This window comes from Phaethon aethereus, assembly GCF_964289735.1.
Source record: "Phaethon aethereus genome assembly, chromosome: Z".
Lineage (NCBI taxonomy): Eukaryota > Metazoa > Chordata > Aves > Phaethontiformes > Phaethontidae > Phaethon > Phaethon aethereus.
In genome coordinates this window covers 65821671-65837097 of record NC_138577.1, presented here as the reverse complement: position 1 = coordinate 65837097, position 15427 = coordinate 65821671, and the positions used below count along the sequence as shown (strand labels likewise).

The following is a 15427-nucleotide window of genomic DNA, read 5'->3' as shown; positions in this document are numbered from 1 at the left end:
CTGCGGCAGCCTGTTCTGCCCGCTCCTACGCTCTCTGCAAAAACACAAAGCCGAGTATAGAGTACAGTAGGAGACAGTAGAGGAAGGAAACCCTATTTCCACAGATCCATGACATTAACAGCATTATATTAATGTCTTCTAGCCTTTCTTTTCTGAGGATGAAGGTGTAAGGAGTCTGTCTGCTCCCTCCCACTAACAATTTTTCAGCCTAATGACTAACTCCAACTACATTTTTCATGAAATTAACAACTTTGAGACTTTACCAACCAACTCTCTCCCCAGGTTGAAAAAATTAAGCAGCCGGAAAGAGAAAAGGAGACCTTTTTAGTCCCGTCACCAAGGGAAAGACTACAAGACAAGATGCACTTTCAGTATACGTCTGAGTGCTCACGTGGTGCTCAAATTAAAGGTACATCAAAGAAGTGCGCTTGCAGGAAGGGAAAACTCTTATTTATAGAAAGCTCTTATTTATGAGATACGTGGAGCTGTTAGTTTCTCGTTTGCGAGTTTGTTCAATTATCCAACCTTCCAGACAGTCACACGTGCAAACTTATTCTAGGGTGTTGTGTCTGCACAGAAAATCATGTTGGATTTTTTGTTAGCAACAATGTTCCATAATATATCTTATCACATCATAATGGAATTTACATTAAATCTTGATTTTTCAATGAAAGATAATTTTAAGGTTTTTAAAATAAAAGTTTTTTATTCGATGGCTTTCAAAGTTTTTACAGCAACATAAAAACATGCATCAATGTGTCACATAGATAGAAGAACATCAGTGAAGGAGGCACAGTCAGGTGCAAGAAAAAGGATCAGCTTGCACCCTGATAGTTTATGGTACCTAGCTCTACAATTGCTAAATCTTGCACACTAAAATAAAATCCGGAATTTCCATATTTTATCACTATAAAGTATGGTAATACTTTATAGATGGGAAAACACAATGGTACAACAAAGTAATTTTAAAACACAAGCAATAAAAGAGTGTGTATGTTTACTTCCTAACTGACAGCATACTGATTTTCTGCTATTGCTGCTTATTAGACGGACTCTTGCTAAGCAGGGTATTTGGAAAAGCACATTCCAATAGTAAAATACATTATTTGTTTGCACTCTAGCTCCTGCCCATCATTACTATTGTGGAAGAACTTCTGTCAGAAAATCCACCAAAACTCCCACATCCAAGCACTGTTCATCAAACAAGTTTCTCACTGCCCAGAAATTGAACTACCATTGGCTGTGCACTACGTTCAGGCACCACGTAATAAATCTGTAAGGCCTATGCTCCTGAAAAAGCCCTTGATCACCCATTACTTGAATCGAGGAGATACCCTGGTTCTTACATATGTCCTCTCTCATTATTGCTAGCTGATGAAGTAACATGCACCATAATGCACTCCAAATCTACTGCAGTGACAAGCATGCAGTGGCATTGACTCCTGAAAACATCATCTTCATTATTCACCTCTGCTACAGTTTGGATCTTCAGACACAGGAGTCTATAAAAACCTAAATGGAAGAGAAGGGGTGTGTGCAATGTAAAACCAAGACACTCCCTGGTTTTGCTGATAGTTATTGAGAAACATTGAAAATGGAGGGAAAAGGGTTCAGAAAGCAACTTGCACATCCCAACAAACTAGTATGAGAACATCATGTAAAACAGGTCACACAAAGACATAGAAAGTGTCGGGAAAGAGTAAGTGAAAAAGGGAAAAACTGGACTCATTACAAGTTCCAAAATATCCACAGTTGCTGGCATTTCAGGGGATCAGTAAGGAATCTCAAGGGAGGAAGTAAGGAACCTTGTTTCACTCATGCCCTCAGGGCCACAGAAATGGAGCTGCTTATCTGAAACAATGACTGATGTATTATTATATAGTCTGTTTAAGAGTGGTAAATGTCAGTCAATCTTAGTTCATGTCACCCAGATTGGCACATCAGGAATGTCCCCTGAAGACAGCAGAACTTCTCTTAGCATTTCTTCAAACCACAAGCATGGAGATTTGGATAAGTTTCCATAATACTTAATGAAAAAATGTAATTTTATAAATAGCCATTTTGCTGAGAGCATGCTATCTAGTCAGTCCAGTACTATGAAATTGGAGACTAAAAATTGCACACAGCTATAATAGTACTATTGAGCAATATTTTTACAAACATCTTTCATTTCACAGGTTCACTTGCAATTTACTTCTGAACAATCGGTGTATTTTGATCCTTACCAGGATTACTGAGGCAGGAACAGCAAGACACAGGGAGACAAGCCTGTTCTCACTTAAATCTGCAGGCACAGCAGGCTTGGGAGACAGAAAAACACAGCCCTGTGGGAGGGGAGAGCTGAAGAAAGGGGCCTCCTTAGGCTTCAGCAAATCTTTTCAGGGATAAAGCACTGACTTCTGCAAAGGTGCTGCTACTCTATGCCAGTTTCTGAGGGAAGAAATTTTCTGCCTGGGTAGCATACTGCAGGGACGAGGGCTGCTCCTGTACTCTGGCTGGTGTCTGGGCAGGGGAGACGGGGGAGGCTTCTTGTACACAGATGTATTCAAGCCCTTCTCAGAACCACAGAAACACAGAATCTTTGATTTCCAACCTTTTCCACATTAAGGCTGGAAAAGACCTTCAGTATCATCAAGTCCAAACATCAACCCAACACCACCATGCCCACTAAACCATGTCCTGAAGCGCCACATCCACATGTTTTTCGAACACTTCCAGAGATGGCGACTCCACCACCTCCCTGGGCAGCCTGTTCCAATACTTGACCACTGTCTCAGTAAAGAAATTTTTCCTAATATCTAGTCTAAACCTCCCCTGGTGCAACTTGAGGCCATTTCCTCTTGTCCTATCACTAGTTACTTGGGAGAAGAGACCAACACCCTCATCGCCACAACCCCTTTTCACGTAGTTGTAGAGAGTGATAAGGTCTCCCCTCAGCCTCCTCTTCTCCAGACGGAACAACCCCTGTTCCCTCAGCTGCTCCTCAAAAGACTTGTGCTCCAGACCCCTCACCAGCTTTGTTGCCCTTCTCTGGACACGCTCCAGCACCTCAACATCCTTCTTGTAGTGAGGGGCCCAAAACTGAACACAGTATTCAAGCTGCGGCCTCGCCAGTGCCGAGTACAGGAGCACGATCACTTCCCTACTTCTGCTGGCCACACTATTTCTGATACAGGCCAGGAAGCTGTTGGCCTTCTTGGCCACGTGGGCACACTGCCGGCTCATGTTCAGCTGGCTGTCAACCAGCACCCCCAGGTCCCTTTCTGCCGGGCAGCTCTCCAGCCACTCCTCCCCAAGCCTGTAGCGTTGCATGGGATTGTTGTGACCCAAGTGCAGGACTTGGTACTTGGCCTTACTAAACCTCATGCAGTTGACCTCTGCCCATCAATCTAGCCTGTCGAGATCCCTCTGCAGAGCCCTCCTACCCTCCAGCAGATCAACACTCCCACCCAGCTTGGTGTCATCTGCAAACTTACTGAGGGAGCACTCGATCTCCTCATCCGGATCATCAATAAAGATATTGAACAAGACCAGCCCCAGAACCGAGCCCTGGGGAACACCGCTTGTGACTGGCCACGAACTGGATTTAACTCCATTCACCACATTCTCACTACACTGAATTCTCCAAAAGTCATTAAACCTCTATATGTTTCCTCAAATCTTGGAAAAGTTTTAGGGAATTTAATGTAACACTTAACTACATGCCTTTTAGCCCATAGCCAAATAAGCAATGTAATGTCTGTCCGCACAGGTATCACTTTATCAAGGTTGCACGGTTTGCATGAAGAGCAGTAGTTACTGGGGACATCCCTGCAGTGCCAGTTAGCATTTCTCCTCTGTCTATTCATGCACAGCTGGGTGCTTATCTACTTTGGTGTTTCCCCTAGGGTGATTTCTGAGGCAAGACCTCCTCAGTCTCCATTGGGATCTGCCATGAATCCTTCTCGACCCCTTCTGTAGCATCCAATTGCTGTATTTTTATTGTTTCTACACAGTGTATGAGGCTCTCAGGATGCTTTAGGAGCTTCTCCGGTTCAGAATCCTTCAGAGCCTTGCCAGGCTCCTGTTGTGACATGTATGTTTTGTAGATACAGACTGTACGCTATTTACATTCTACAGGGACAGATATTTGGATTCCATGTCCTGCATGACAGTCCGCACAATACATGCAATAAAAATTATAATAAAAAAAGAGCATTAGCAGCCTAAAGTCTGAGATAAAGGCAGTCTTTTTCCTTTACTTGTGCTTTATTATTTGTTGACAGTGTGGTCAGTAACATACAGAAGAGAAATGAGTGGCTCTCTAAAGCCAAGACTCAGACTTATGCCCAGCATCAGCATGGTTTGTTTCCTGTGCCAGGCCATTCCTCCTTTTGGAGAACTTCTGTTCCCAGTAGGAACCCACTAAAGGGGATGGCCGGGCCATTGCCAAATGATGACCCAAATATCAGTTAATCAGGCAGATAGACCTAGCCTTTGGACTGGGTCAGTACTCTCCTCACACAGTATTTTCAACAATCTATCTTATAAATGAAGGTACAGGCAAATCACCCATTTGCCTGAGATGAATTGGGAAGAGGTGAAGAGTCCTAAGTCAGTGCTTAGACAACAACTTCCCTGTAAATGTCAGTCTCTTGGAATAAGAATCAACTGCCAGCACTGGCTCAAAAACCACAGCATTTGGTGCTTTGTTTGCGGTGTGTTACGAGTTAAAACAAGAGCTAATTAATCAATTTCATTGCTATTTCCAAATATTCTTCAAAATTAATACTGTAGTAACTTCTTTCCAAAACGAGAGAAGTACACCTTAGTTAGATGAAAGTGTAATTTAAGATGGTAACAACTTAGCAAATAGGACCCTGACATTTTGCTGCACTGGACGTTAACTGTAATATAGTAAATCTGCAGCATGATCATTAGTGCTTGTTCCATTTCCTCTATTAGAGATAATGGCAAATACAATACCCTCATTTCCTTACTGCTGATGGCAGTATCGCCAGACGGTTTTGACTGTAAGTCGTCTTTTCTCTGTGTGCTGCAAAAGGAGCTTTGCACTCAGCTTAAAACAGGTCTCCAAAAATGTTTTTGACAAAATAATTCTGAATCAAGGTACTGACAAATCAGGCTTGTGTGGTAATAAAACTCACTCTATTTCCCTTCCATCAATTTAAATACATCAATAACAAGAAAAATTAATTTTAAATCTGAGAAAAACAAATGAATGTAAGCTAGCAAAATGGTGAAGCTACTCATTCAAAATGGCCTCACCCTCGAAACAGGTTATCCTATGTATGAAACCATAACTTAACATTGCTTCAGAAATAGCACATTTAGGACACAAAATGCATTCCTCTCCCAGGCAGTGGCAGCACTTCAATAGGTCTCCCATGTAACTTGATAGTTTACCTACTTGCTTATTTGTTCTTGACAGCAATGTGCTGGAAAGGTCTCCCTGGGACACTCACGAAGCCCGTGTTAAAATGTTGTCACCAAATGGAAGAAAAGGCCGAGACAATTTCCCAGCATCCATGGAGCCATCTCTGTATGCGATGTGTTAAATCACCCCTCCCCGAGCGGATTCACCTTCAAGCCTCGCAAACAAATTTTGAAGAAGTAAACGTTTTGTGCCTCGAATACACCAAGTGGCAATCATTTTTTTAATTAAAAAACCCCCAACAACAATTCCTTAGGATGGATACTGTTGCTTACAAGCAGGATCTTATCAGACAGTATACACTTCTCATTACAGAGACTAATCTCCATATTTTGTCCTGTGCTGTCATTTGCCTACATAAATATAATTTTATAAGTATAAATGTTTATAAATAGCAAAATTATAATTATGTCAATTCTCTTTCCTTACTGTGACTTCAAGTGGATGGTAAAATGCTTTGCAGTAAGCTACCTCTATAGCAGGATCCCATTTAGTCACTGTCTTGTATCTTCCTTCAGGACATGACTTCACAGTGAATTCAAAGTATCTGTCAATTATCCAAACTTTGTTAAATCAGCTAGTACAACCAGTGTATCTGCTGTGACATTCCTTGTCTTAATTTGCATAACAAAGGAATGTTCCTTTGAGACTTTTTGAAAGTCGCTTCACTTATATATCCATCTTCAGGTCAGACATCTCTTTTTAACTCATGATGTATAACTGTTATATACATAGTGATCATTACGACTACTATCACGGTGAGTATAATGTAATCAGAACGTATAATTCTGTCACATCCACAAAATTAGCTTGATAGGAGTAGATAAAACTGACATTATTGAGGCTTACATATTTGAATAAATTCTTCAGGACGTCTGTTTGACCTACAGTCAGTCATATACAAGTTAAAAGTGACTTGTGTACTAGGTAAGCTGCTTTGAAGCTAAAAAAGATGCAATACAAAAGAAAGCAATTCTGTTGTGTTGGTTATTTTAACTGAGATAGTTGGAAACCTATCATATGTTGATATGTGTGGATGCAGGGGAAGAGAGGAAATTTGGCATGTTGCATGTGATGGAGAAAAGGCAGGCAGCCCACTAGAGAAACCACCTTTTTGTAATTCTCCAGTCAATGTCACTTTCACATTTGAACAAAATGAATTACATTTAGCTAACAGGAACAAACTCTGCATATGTCCAGTCATGTTAATGTCTTATCATTTATTAATGTTTTCTAAAAATTGGGCTTGCTTAACATTAATAAAAAGTTAGCTTTTTAAAAGAAATTGTTGAGGAATGCAGCAGAACTTGAATATATTGTAATTTGAATTTTACTTTAGTTTGCTACAGTTATCTTTAATATAAATTCATTTGCTCCTAAAAACCCTGAAATAGAACAAATGCTGAAAGACTCCCTGTGCATTCCATTAAACTCAGTGACCCACTGGGTCCTATGTAGTTACATTAGCCTTATGACAAGCCCACAAGCAGGACCAAACAGTAATAAAAATATAAAAAAGTTACACCAAAAATTCTTCACATGTGCAGATTTCCAAAACAAGACCACAGAAGGCCAATGGATTACCCCTCAGAAGACATTTCTGAAAAAAGCATGATGGGGCCTGTTATGGGTTGCTGGACGCATTCGTTCCTTTTTCTTCACAATTTACATCCTTACCACAAAATGGGAAACAGCTCAAGTCTGAATGCACATGGGTGTTTACACAGCACTTGTGAATTTCCGAGATTAAAAGCCACCATGTTCTTCACCACTTTCCTACTGAACACTGGAAAGCAAGCATAAGTCCTAACCTTTGAATGCTATTTCAAAAAGACTTTCCTTGGTGTTTATCCTGAACAGGAGCCAACAGTGTTATGAAATTACTGTTGCTTCTTGGATGAAGAGCACACAGCAGTGTCAACACTATAGCTACCGCAAGCAATCCCTGCAAGCCAGGCTGAGTACATGGCTGGTCACACAGAAGAATATGTTTTTCTCTTTATCCTTTTCAACAAGCCAAGAGAAAATATCGCCCAGTCACAAATGGTAAAAAGGGTGTTGTGTTTTGTTTTTGTCTTACTCTTCAAGGTGAGAGGACACCACAGGAGGACAGTTCCAATTGGAACAGGTTCTTCTCCTTTCCATGTGGTCCAGGCAGGTTCAAAGATTTTTGTCTCCCAGTCCTCTTCCTGAGAACAGGATTGTCCAAAACACCAGCTGCTAACACTAACAGCTTCTATGAAGAAGCCCAGAAACATGTACAGTTTTGTACCTATTCTTCTGCTCTTTTCTCATGGTCTAGAGTTTTAGGAGACTGGACAAACAGCTAGGGAGCACACTGAACAAGGTTTGTTGACAGAAGCACATTGGAGAGCAAAGACTGCTGCTGAGTGAAGTTATGTCAGTATTTTTCCAGTGAGAGTTGCTGAATCGAGAGCAAACTAGCCGGCAAAGATGAGGACCATGTCAGAAAAACTGGTCAGGAGACAGGGTGTCCATTACAGCCTGTCAAGACTTCATGGACAATAAGGCACTCCATAATCACATCTTGTGATTCCTCCACCTGCAGCCTATTTGACATGACTGAAGTGTCAAGAACCACCCACTGTATTATATGACCAAGTGTAAGACAAACAAAACCCAACAACAAATATATAGGGAGAAATATGGTGGGCAAAATAATATATCCACACAGTCAGTTTTCCAGAATATTATAACTTATAATGTTATAAGGAAAATGTATACTAAGGACTTTGTGTCATCCATTAAAAAAAGGCACCGGATGCCCCAAGATAGTCTTTGCTACAAAAATCAGAATGAACAGGACAGCTCATGAACATCTTGGGCCACCGGCACCAACTGCTCTGAACTACTTCCAGCTCAGGGACACAGGTATCAACATCACATCTCTCTGAAGGTTCAAGTTCAGTTTCTGTGAGTAATTCTTACCTCCTAGGCAAACTTAAAGCTAGCAGTGCTCCATGCCCCCTCAGTGACAGGAGATAGCTGAAGAATTAACACAAAGAAAGCAAGCTGATTCAGTGTCTAGGTTTTCTACGTTGTGGTTTTCGCTGCATGAATTACCATAAAAGTAATACAGAATTTCTCCTGCATATTGACTTTTTTTTCTAACAAAGAGAACAAATACAAGCATCCCCATTATGTATTTCACCAATTACATTGCAAATGGTGCTTTTAACTGCAGATAGCTGCTGTGCCTCTTCTGAACTCAGTGTTCACCTGCCTATTCTTCCAAAACAGTGCCACGCAAATTTCCCAAAGTGAAGAATGTGCCAGAGTGCAAGTGTTAAATCTGAAAATCAACGATCTCTGTGCTTTTCTTCCCATTCCTGTTGTTGGGTTAGAAGAACGGCAAAAGCAGGCCATGCTGTCAGAGAACACGATACGGCATTATAATCCTTAGAACAGAATTGCAGCTGGAACAGCAAATTCCTTCTTGTCTTACAGTATCAAGCATTGGTCCTTTTACTAACAACTGCATATTCAACCAACAGGCTGAATCTGGCCTAAACCTGCAAGTTTCTGAAATACCACTTTTGAGCAAACATTCTGAAAATTTGATGAAATTTTACATTTCCCTTTCTTCCGGGAAGGAGAGATTGCTGGGTTTGAGTAGCTTGAGATCAGAACAACTGCTGTTTCCTTACTGTACCCTGAACAACACTTATGCCAGGAACAGACTCAGAAAAACACTCCCTACTGCCAACGGGAGAATGGAAAACATTCAGGGTTCATAAGGGAATGGGGAAAGAGCTGAAGGTGCAAATGCCTCCTCTATTAAAACGGAAATCTTTTGCAAAATATTCTAAAGAGAGGAAGTCAATGTTCTTCAATATTTACAATCATGCATAAGATTCTTCCTCATACCTAAAGTATTCCCAAATTTTGTTACCATTTTACGTAGGTCTTTATCCTGTATTCTCCTTTGTGGACTTTAACTTCATTTTCTATAGAATTGAGACCCAGGTTTCTTCCCTATTTGTCTCAATACATTTACTCTTCTTAACAGTGTGCCTTTTTAGGCCTGGCTAAGTATATATTGATAATGTAACACATTTGCCTTGTTCAAAATTTCAGAATTATGAGACATTTGTACCTTGGTTAAGTTCATCTCATAGCTGGTGGCTAAAATCCATTGTTCACCTCTACCTCCAGCAAGCACTAACTCAATGATTGTATAGAAAAAATTAAACCTTTTCTTAATCATTATCTAACGTCCACTTTTCTTTGAATGTTAAAACCCCCAAATATTTTAATAAAATCTCTTGGGTCTCAGCCACTCTGATTACCTCATTTGGTCTAAGCTCTAATTGTTAGACACACCACTGCCTCAGGGTCTATAAAATATACTTGCAAGCTGCACATTCATGATAAGTTCTTAACTACTATCATACAGCTCATTATTGGACAGATCAAAGTTCACTGAAATGAATAGAAAACTTTAATCTAGATTTTCCCTCTCAAACCTGCAAGTGGCTAAGTGCCCCCAGAATTTGCAATCACAGCTGAGAATTCAGCATGCTCCCTGTGAATTTAAGCTGACCAGGAACTGAATGGAAGTGCAGGCATACAATAAATCTGGAAGTGGTAGAAAATTGAAATAAAAAATAGAAATGAAAATCGAGGGGGTCTTACCTACAGCTTCAGGAAAATGTTCCTATCTAGACAAGATAATGGCCAGTCATAAGAAAACAACCTATTACAAAATGTGATGGGAAATTAACTTAGAAACTGCGGGATGAGTTCAAAACTACATATAGAAGGCATGCAAGTAACTACCCTAATTACAAAAAGCAAACTGTTAAAAATAATTTCAAATTTAAATATAAGGAAAAGAGTAATTTAACCCTCAAGCAGAAACCCATCATTCTGACACTAATGCAGAGTAGGCAAGAAAGAATGTGGTTTATTTTTAGTGTCAAATACAAGATTTAGAAAGTACACATTAAAAAAAATCAGTGTAATTTTCTTAAGTTTGACCAGCTAAAAAGTAGGTATCTCTTACAGAAAAAGTCTATATCTTTTTCTGACCAATATTTCAAGGATTATTTGAACTTTATAACATCATTCTGCAAGTCAGACAGTGAAGATCTGGCCTCAGGACATCTGCGTGTGGAAATTCATTAATTACACAAAACAGAAAGACTGCTACAAGAATAAGCATGCAAGGAAACCACACTGTGTACAACTGACCTTCTAAGAAGGAGAGAAGGGACAATAACGTGCCAAGAGAGACTGCCTTCAAATGCATCCTCTCGCAGGAATGAAATTCACCCTGTTCTGAGACGTCAGGTAGCAACAAAACCTCCCTGCGTGTTCTGAACAGTGCAGCAAAAGAGCTAAAAAGATGAACACTGGTTTGCCCTAGTTTTGTACAAGCCTTTTATCTTATGAATGAAGCAATCTCCCATCTTGAAGAACAATGGAAGAATAATGGAAAAGGCAAAGGTGCAGAAGAGAGAAAAAAGGGTAATCTGTTCCCACTAAGGGCAAATACAGTCATGAATTGGGAACCGTGGATCAGATGTATCCAGAAGAAAGAAAATCATGGAAAAGCGAAAAATGGATGCAGTGGTCTTCAAAATAATACTGATTTAGTTATTTTCTCTGTTCTTGGGAGGACAGATGTCTGATATATTTATGCTGGTTTGTGACCTGGAAGATTAAGATTCATCTTCTGTGTGCTACTCTGACTGCTTGCTTAATTCTTGGTAAGCCAGTTAGAGCTAGGCTTACAGGTACCCTGAAGTTACAAGAAACAGACATACCTAGAAGCTTTATGAGATGTTTTTTTAAGAGTATTAGTCCGTTTGGTTTAACAATTTCAAAAGAAATTGAACAAAAATGCTTAGGTGCTTTTAAAATCCCATTTTGCACTTTTGACTAAATCCTTTATAAGTGTTTAAAAAACCCTTTGCGAAATGAAGACGTAATACCTCCTCATGTCGATGACCCGCTGTGAGGACAGATCCATTAATACAGTAACAGCTCTTAACAAGGGATTTATAAAACAAATAGATAGGCTAGTTCAAGAGAGTTCAGCAAAGGGAAGGCTGAATGCTTCTCTTGCTAACAACAACTTCTAAAAACTGCAGAGGTCAAGAAGCCTACCTGGTGCCAGGAGGTATTCATTGGCATGGTCTATTGAGGGGACTGTACAGTTATTTGGTTTTAAGAATGATCTATGGATATAATTCCTTTTATTCTGGACAGATTACTCTGCTGGAGCAGTATTTTCCAGTTTCTAACAGCAACTCCCATTCTGCTCACAAATGCCATTCTGTTAAGTTTACAGCCCCAGTCTACCACAGTATTTCAGCTGGGCTGCAAAGATCCCAAGTTGGAAACTGCCACTTCCACAGCTTTCCAGCTTTGGCTTAGGTGTTCAGTGTCAGCTGTAAAAACAAAAGTCAATGCAGTCCATCCTAGCTAGGGACCTAGTACGAGGATCTATAAAAATCCATATTACTGCATGTTCATAATAAGGTTGGCTTTTTAGCTTTTGTACATCACTGTTCCATTGATTTCAACCAGGCTATGACAATTCATAGAAGCTGAAGATCTTCACCTGGTTTCTGGCTTTTAAGAATAAACAGCTGAAACACCTTCTGAAACATCTTTCAACAAAACCTAATCATCATTTTTGCAAAAGAATGATAAACAATATAGAACCATCTTAACTACGGTACTTCCACTGGAAGAAAAAATTGGTCTTAAAATAATAATCTAACTCAATTTTAAGAAGTTTATACAAATGCATTATGCTGTGCACTAAACAAATAATAATTTAGATTGCTTTGGATGAGAGTGACTTAGTAATCTTCAGATCATTCAGAAAGTAGCATGAAGTGAACACAATGGTCTTGCAGTATGTCTGGTTACTGCAGTAAACACCACTTATTTAGTGTGAACAGGCTTACAAGTAATACCAAACCATGATTTACAGGAGTTTTTCACAACGAGGTATTTCGCTACCACCCTAGGTAAATATGGCCAAGTTGGCCGGGTCCTTCTGAATAATTGCATTACTGCTTTAACCACACTAACTTTTCCTCACCTCTAGGTACCTTCCATAGATGTCAATCATCACCACCAGTCCTACCCTGAGGACAGCTCTTTTGACACTGCATCTCCATGGAAGATCTGTACAGATCCTGCCTCACCACTACCATCCTTCAAAAGAGCCCTTCAGTCTGACCTCTCTTTTTATCATGTGATCAACAGGGGTTTTTTTGTTTGAAAAGTCTGACAGTCTGGAAATACTGACTGACCCAAAGTCAGTCACGTCCCATCTGCACTATTCGCAGACCTCTGAGCACTTGTGTCTTCTCCAGGATCTTTGCAGTCTTTCTGCTACCTGCCTGCTTCACCCCAAACATCTGCTGCAGACAAGCACACAGTGCCACTGGACAAAATCCAAAGTATCTCCTGCTGACTCTGAAGTCAGACTGCCAGGCACAGCAGGAGGCAAAATCTTTAGCATCTATCTCTCCTTAGGCCTTGCTAACATCTTAGTTTCACAAAGTAAAATTGCCTCTATATTACTTTTTGTCTGAAATGCTCCAAGGGTCCCAACTGAACTGTTTTTTCTTGTCCAACGTGTCCCCTCTCTTCTGCACTGGAAGTGATCAGTGGTAGCGTATAGACTAGATATTTGACAAATTAATTTCTTAACTACTTTCCTAGCATGTGATTGCTGGTTTGGAGAACAACTGGTGTGAAATCACATGGAAGATCTACAAATGACTGAAAAATATGGATAATGTACAGAAATACTGTATGTACCCACAAGAAGCCTTCATCTTCTTGTCTCAAAAATTTTTATATGTTTCTCTAAGCAATAGAATGTGAAATAGTTATACAAAAATTCCAGTGTTTGAAAACCACACAAAATGTACAGGAAGACGGTATATTAGGAACTGTATAAACTACTGGTGCTAAACTTTTTTCTGATCTCTCTCAATATTACTGTGCATGTTCATGCAATGTGAAGAGCAGTGAGAATTTATTTTTGGTTAGATATGTTGTAATGTACACTATCCACTTTCCCAGTAGTCCACAATTCCTTGCAATGGACCTTGTTTGTGCAAATGCTCTGGCGTAGTGGCAATAACTGTGATGGGTCACCGTTAGGCAACAACTGCAAATGAAGTGTAACTATTTTCACAACAATATTTGGCAGGAGTCTCTGACTCAAATTCTTTTAACTCTTTATACCAGCTAACATGTTTGGCCAATCTATTATCTTTTTAAGATGAGAGGAAGAGTAATGCGTTCTCCTTTGTTTAGGGTTCCAAATAAATTACTGTGACATATTCTACAGAAAAAAGAATGAGAGACTATACAAGTGCCAGGGATTTTTTTTTTTTTAGGGCTAAAATGATCAGTGCTGAACTCCACGGGTTTTTGATATTGGACAGAGCATGCACTCCACTGTAACAGACAACTTAGAGCATTAAATGTATTGCTGACTGCCATCCAAAGTCACTTCTTGCCCTTCAAAGTGCCACAACCTTAAAAAAAATCAATACAAAATTAATTATAAGAGGGAACTTGTGTGGACTGTCTCCAGTGAACTCTGCTTCTTTCACACATAAGTATTTATTGAGCCATTATATGTGAAAGATTAGGTACTGAGCATATGATGCTAGATAATACTCACAGCAACCGCCTCCAGGATTTGTTTAACAGCATCAGCAGCATCTCGTTCACTGTAGTAACCCTTTTCCACAATCCTACAGAAAAAGCAGCGAGAGAAATTGTATTCAGGATTACGCATTAAGGTAAAAGCTTCTTCTGAAAAATGAGCTAGAAAACAATCAAATTTAAATATGAACAGGACTCTGGAGTACCCCTTAAAAAATAGAAAACAACCCTTTTGCAATTTAGGTTACCTTTGATTCCCAGTTAAATGAAAAACTGGAGATAAAATGTCAACTAGATAAGAAGCTCATAATATATACGCACTGAGTTGAAAGGGTTTGGAATTTATAAAAATTCAGGGATCTGAATTACTCTCAGATAAAACTAGGTATCCTTTAGGAGCTGCTTTTTTACTTTTGTATTTAACTTAAGCTTCACCCCCTCTTATTTAGTTAGTTAGCTATTAAACAAAAGCGCTGTGCTATGCACACACAGATCTGAATTATTCAAGAGAAAAGGCTGATGGAAACATTTACTAGCTTCAAATTATCCCTCAAATATAATGGGCTGAACAATTGTCTTTCCCCCCCCACACCAGTAGAAAACTGGGGCCTCTGTAGTCAAAGAAACACAGTTTCATTAAAATTAAAACTACTTTTTTCTTTTCGTTTTAGCCTAAATAGCAGTATACTATGTTTATTTTGTATAGATGGCACGTAATAGCTCGATTTTGTAAATGTGCTGACCATGTGCAGCTTATGGTGAGTTCAACTATATTTATGAGTTCTGAAGATCCTGAAAATCCAGTTTTCTTTCTCCCTTTGCTTTTATATCAGTTCAATCTTGTAAAAACAAACAAACAAACAAACCCCCAACTTTCTTCTTTAACAATGTTATTTCCTGGAACCTTACCATGACAAAGATATTCAGAAAAAATACCGAACTTTTCTGTGTTAAGGTCATGTTCTGAAGTGGTGTATTTCAACATGTTGTATGCTATCCTGCATAGAAATGGCAGCAGTGGTTAATGCAGATTTCTGGGTTGCCTCCCCCCGCCAAGCCCAGCTGTGCTACTGCAACTCCTTTAGAAGCACACCAGCAACGGCACAGGGTTTAGGGGTTGACTCAGGATTTGCATCTCATGTTCTCCAAGAACTGCCATTACAGAATGAAGCATTATATAAACGCACAATTCAGTTAAATAAAGTCATCAGAAGATACAGACTTGCAGAATGACATGTAAGAAGTTAATAAAAGGATCTATCATTAACATGTACTAATGCTCCATTTAAGAAACCCAATAGTCTTTATACTGTTGTATCAAACTAC

The 15427-nt window shown here is 39.5% G+C and overlaps 1 protein-coding gene across 1 annotated transcript in view; it reads right to left on the bottom strand.

The window, feature by feature from the left end:
- CAMK4 (calcium/calmodulin dependent protein kinase IV) overlaps nucleotides 1-15427 on the bottom strand; it is a gene marked incomplete at its 3' end in the record, with an annotated part of 169804 nt that overhangs the window by 44969 nt on the left and 109408 nt on the right. Inside the window, exon 5 of the mRNA XM_082012961.1 lies at nucleotides 14118-14190. Within this exon, the coding sequence (XP_081869087.1) occupies nucleotides 14118-14190 (73 nt within the window). The remainder of the gene's footprint in view (nucleotides 1-14117; nucleotides 14191-15427) is intronic.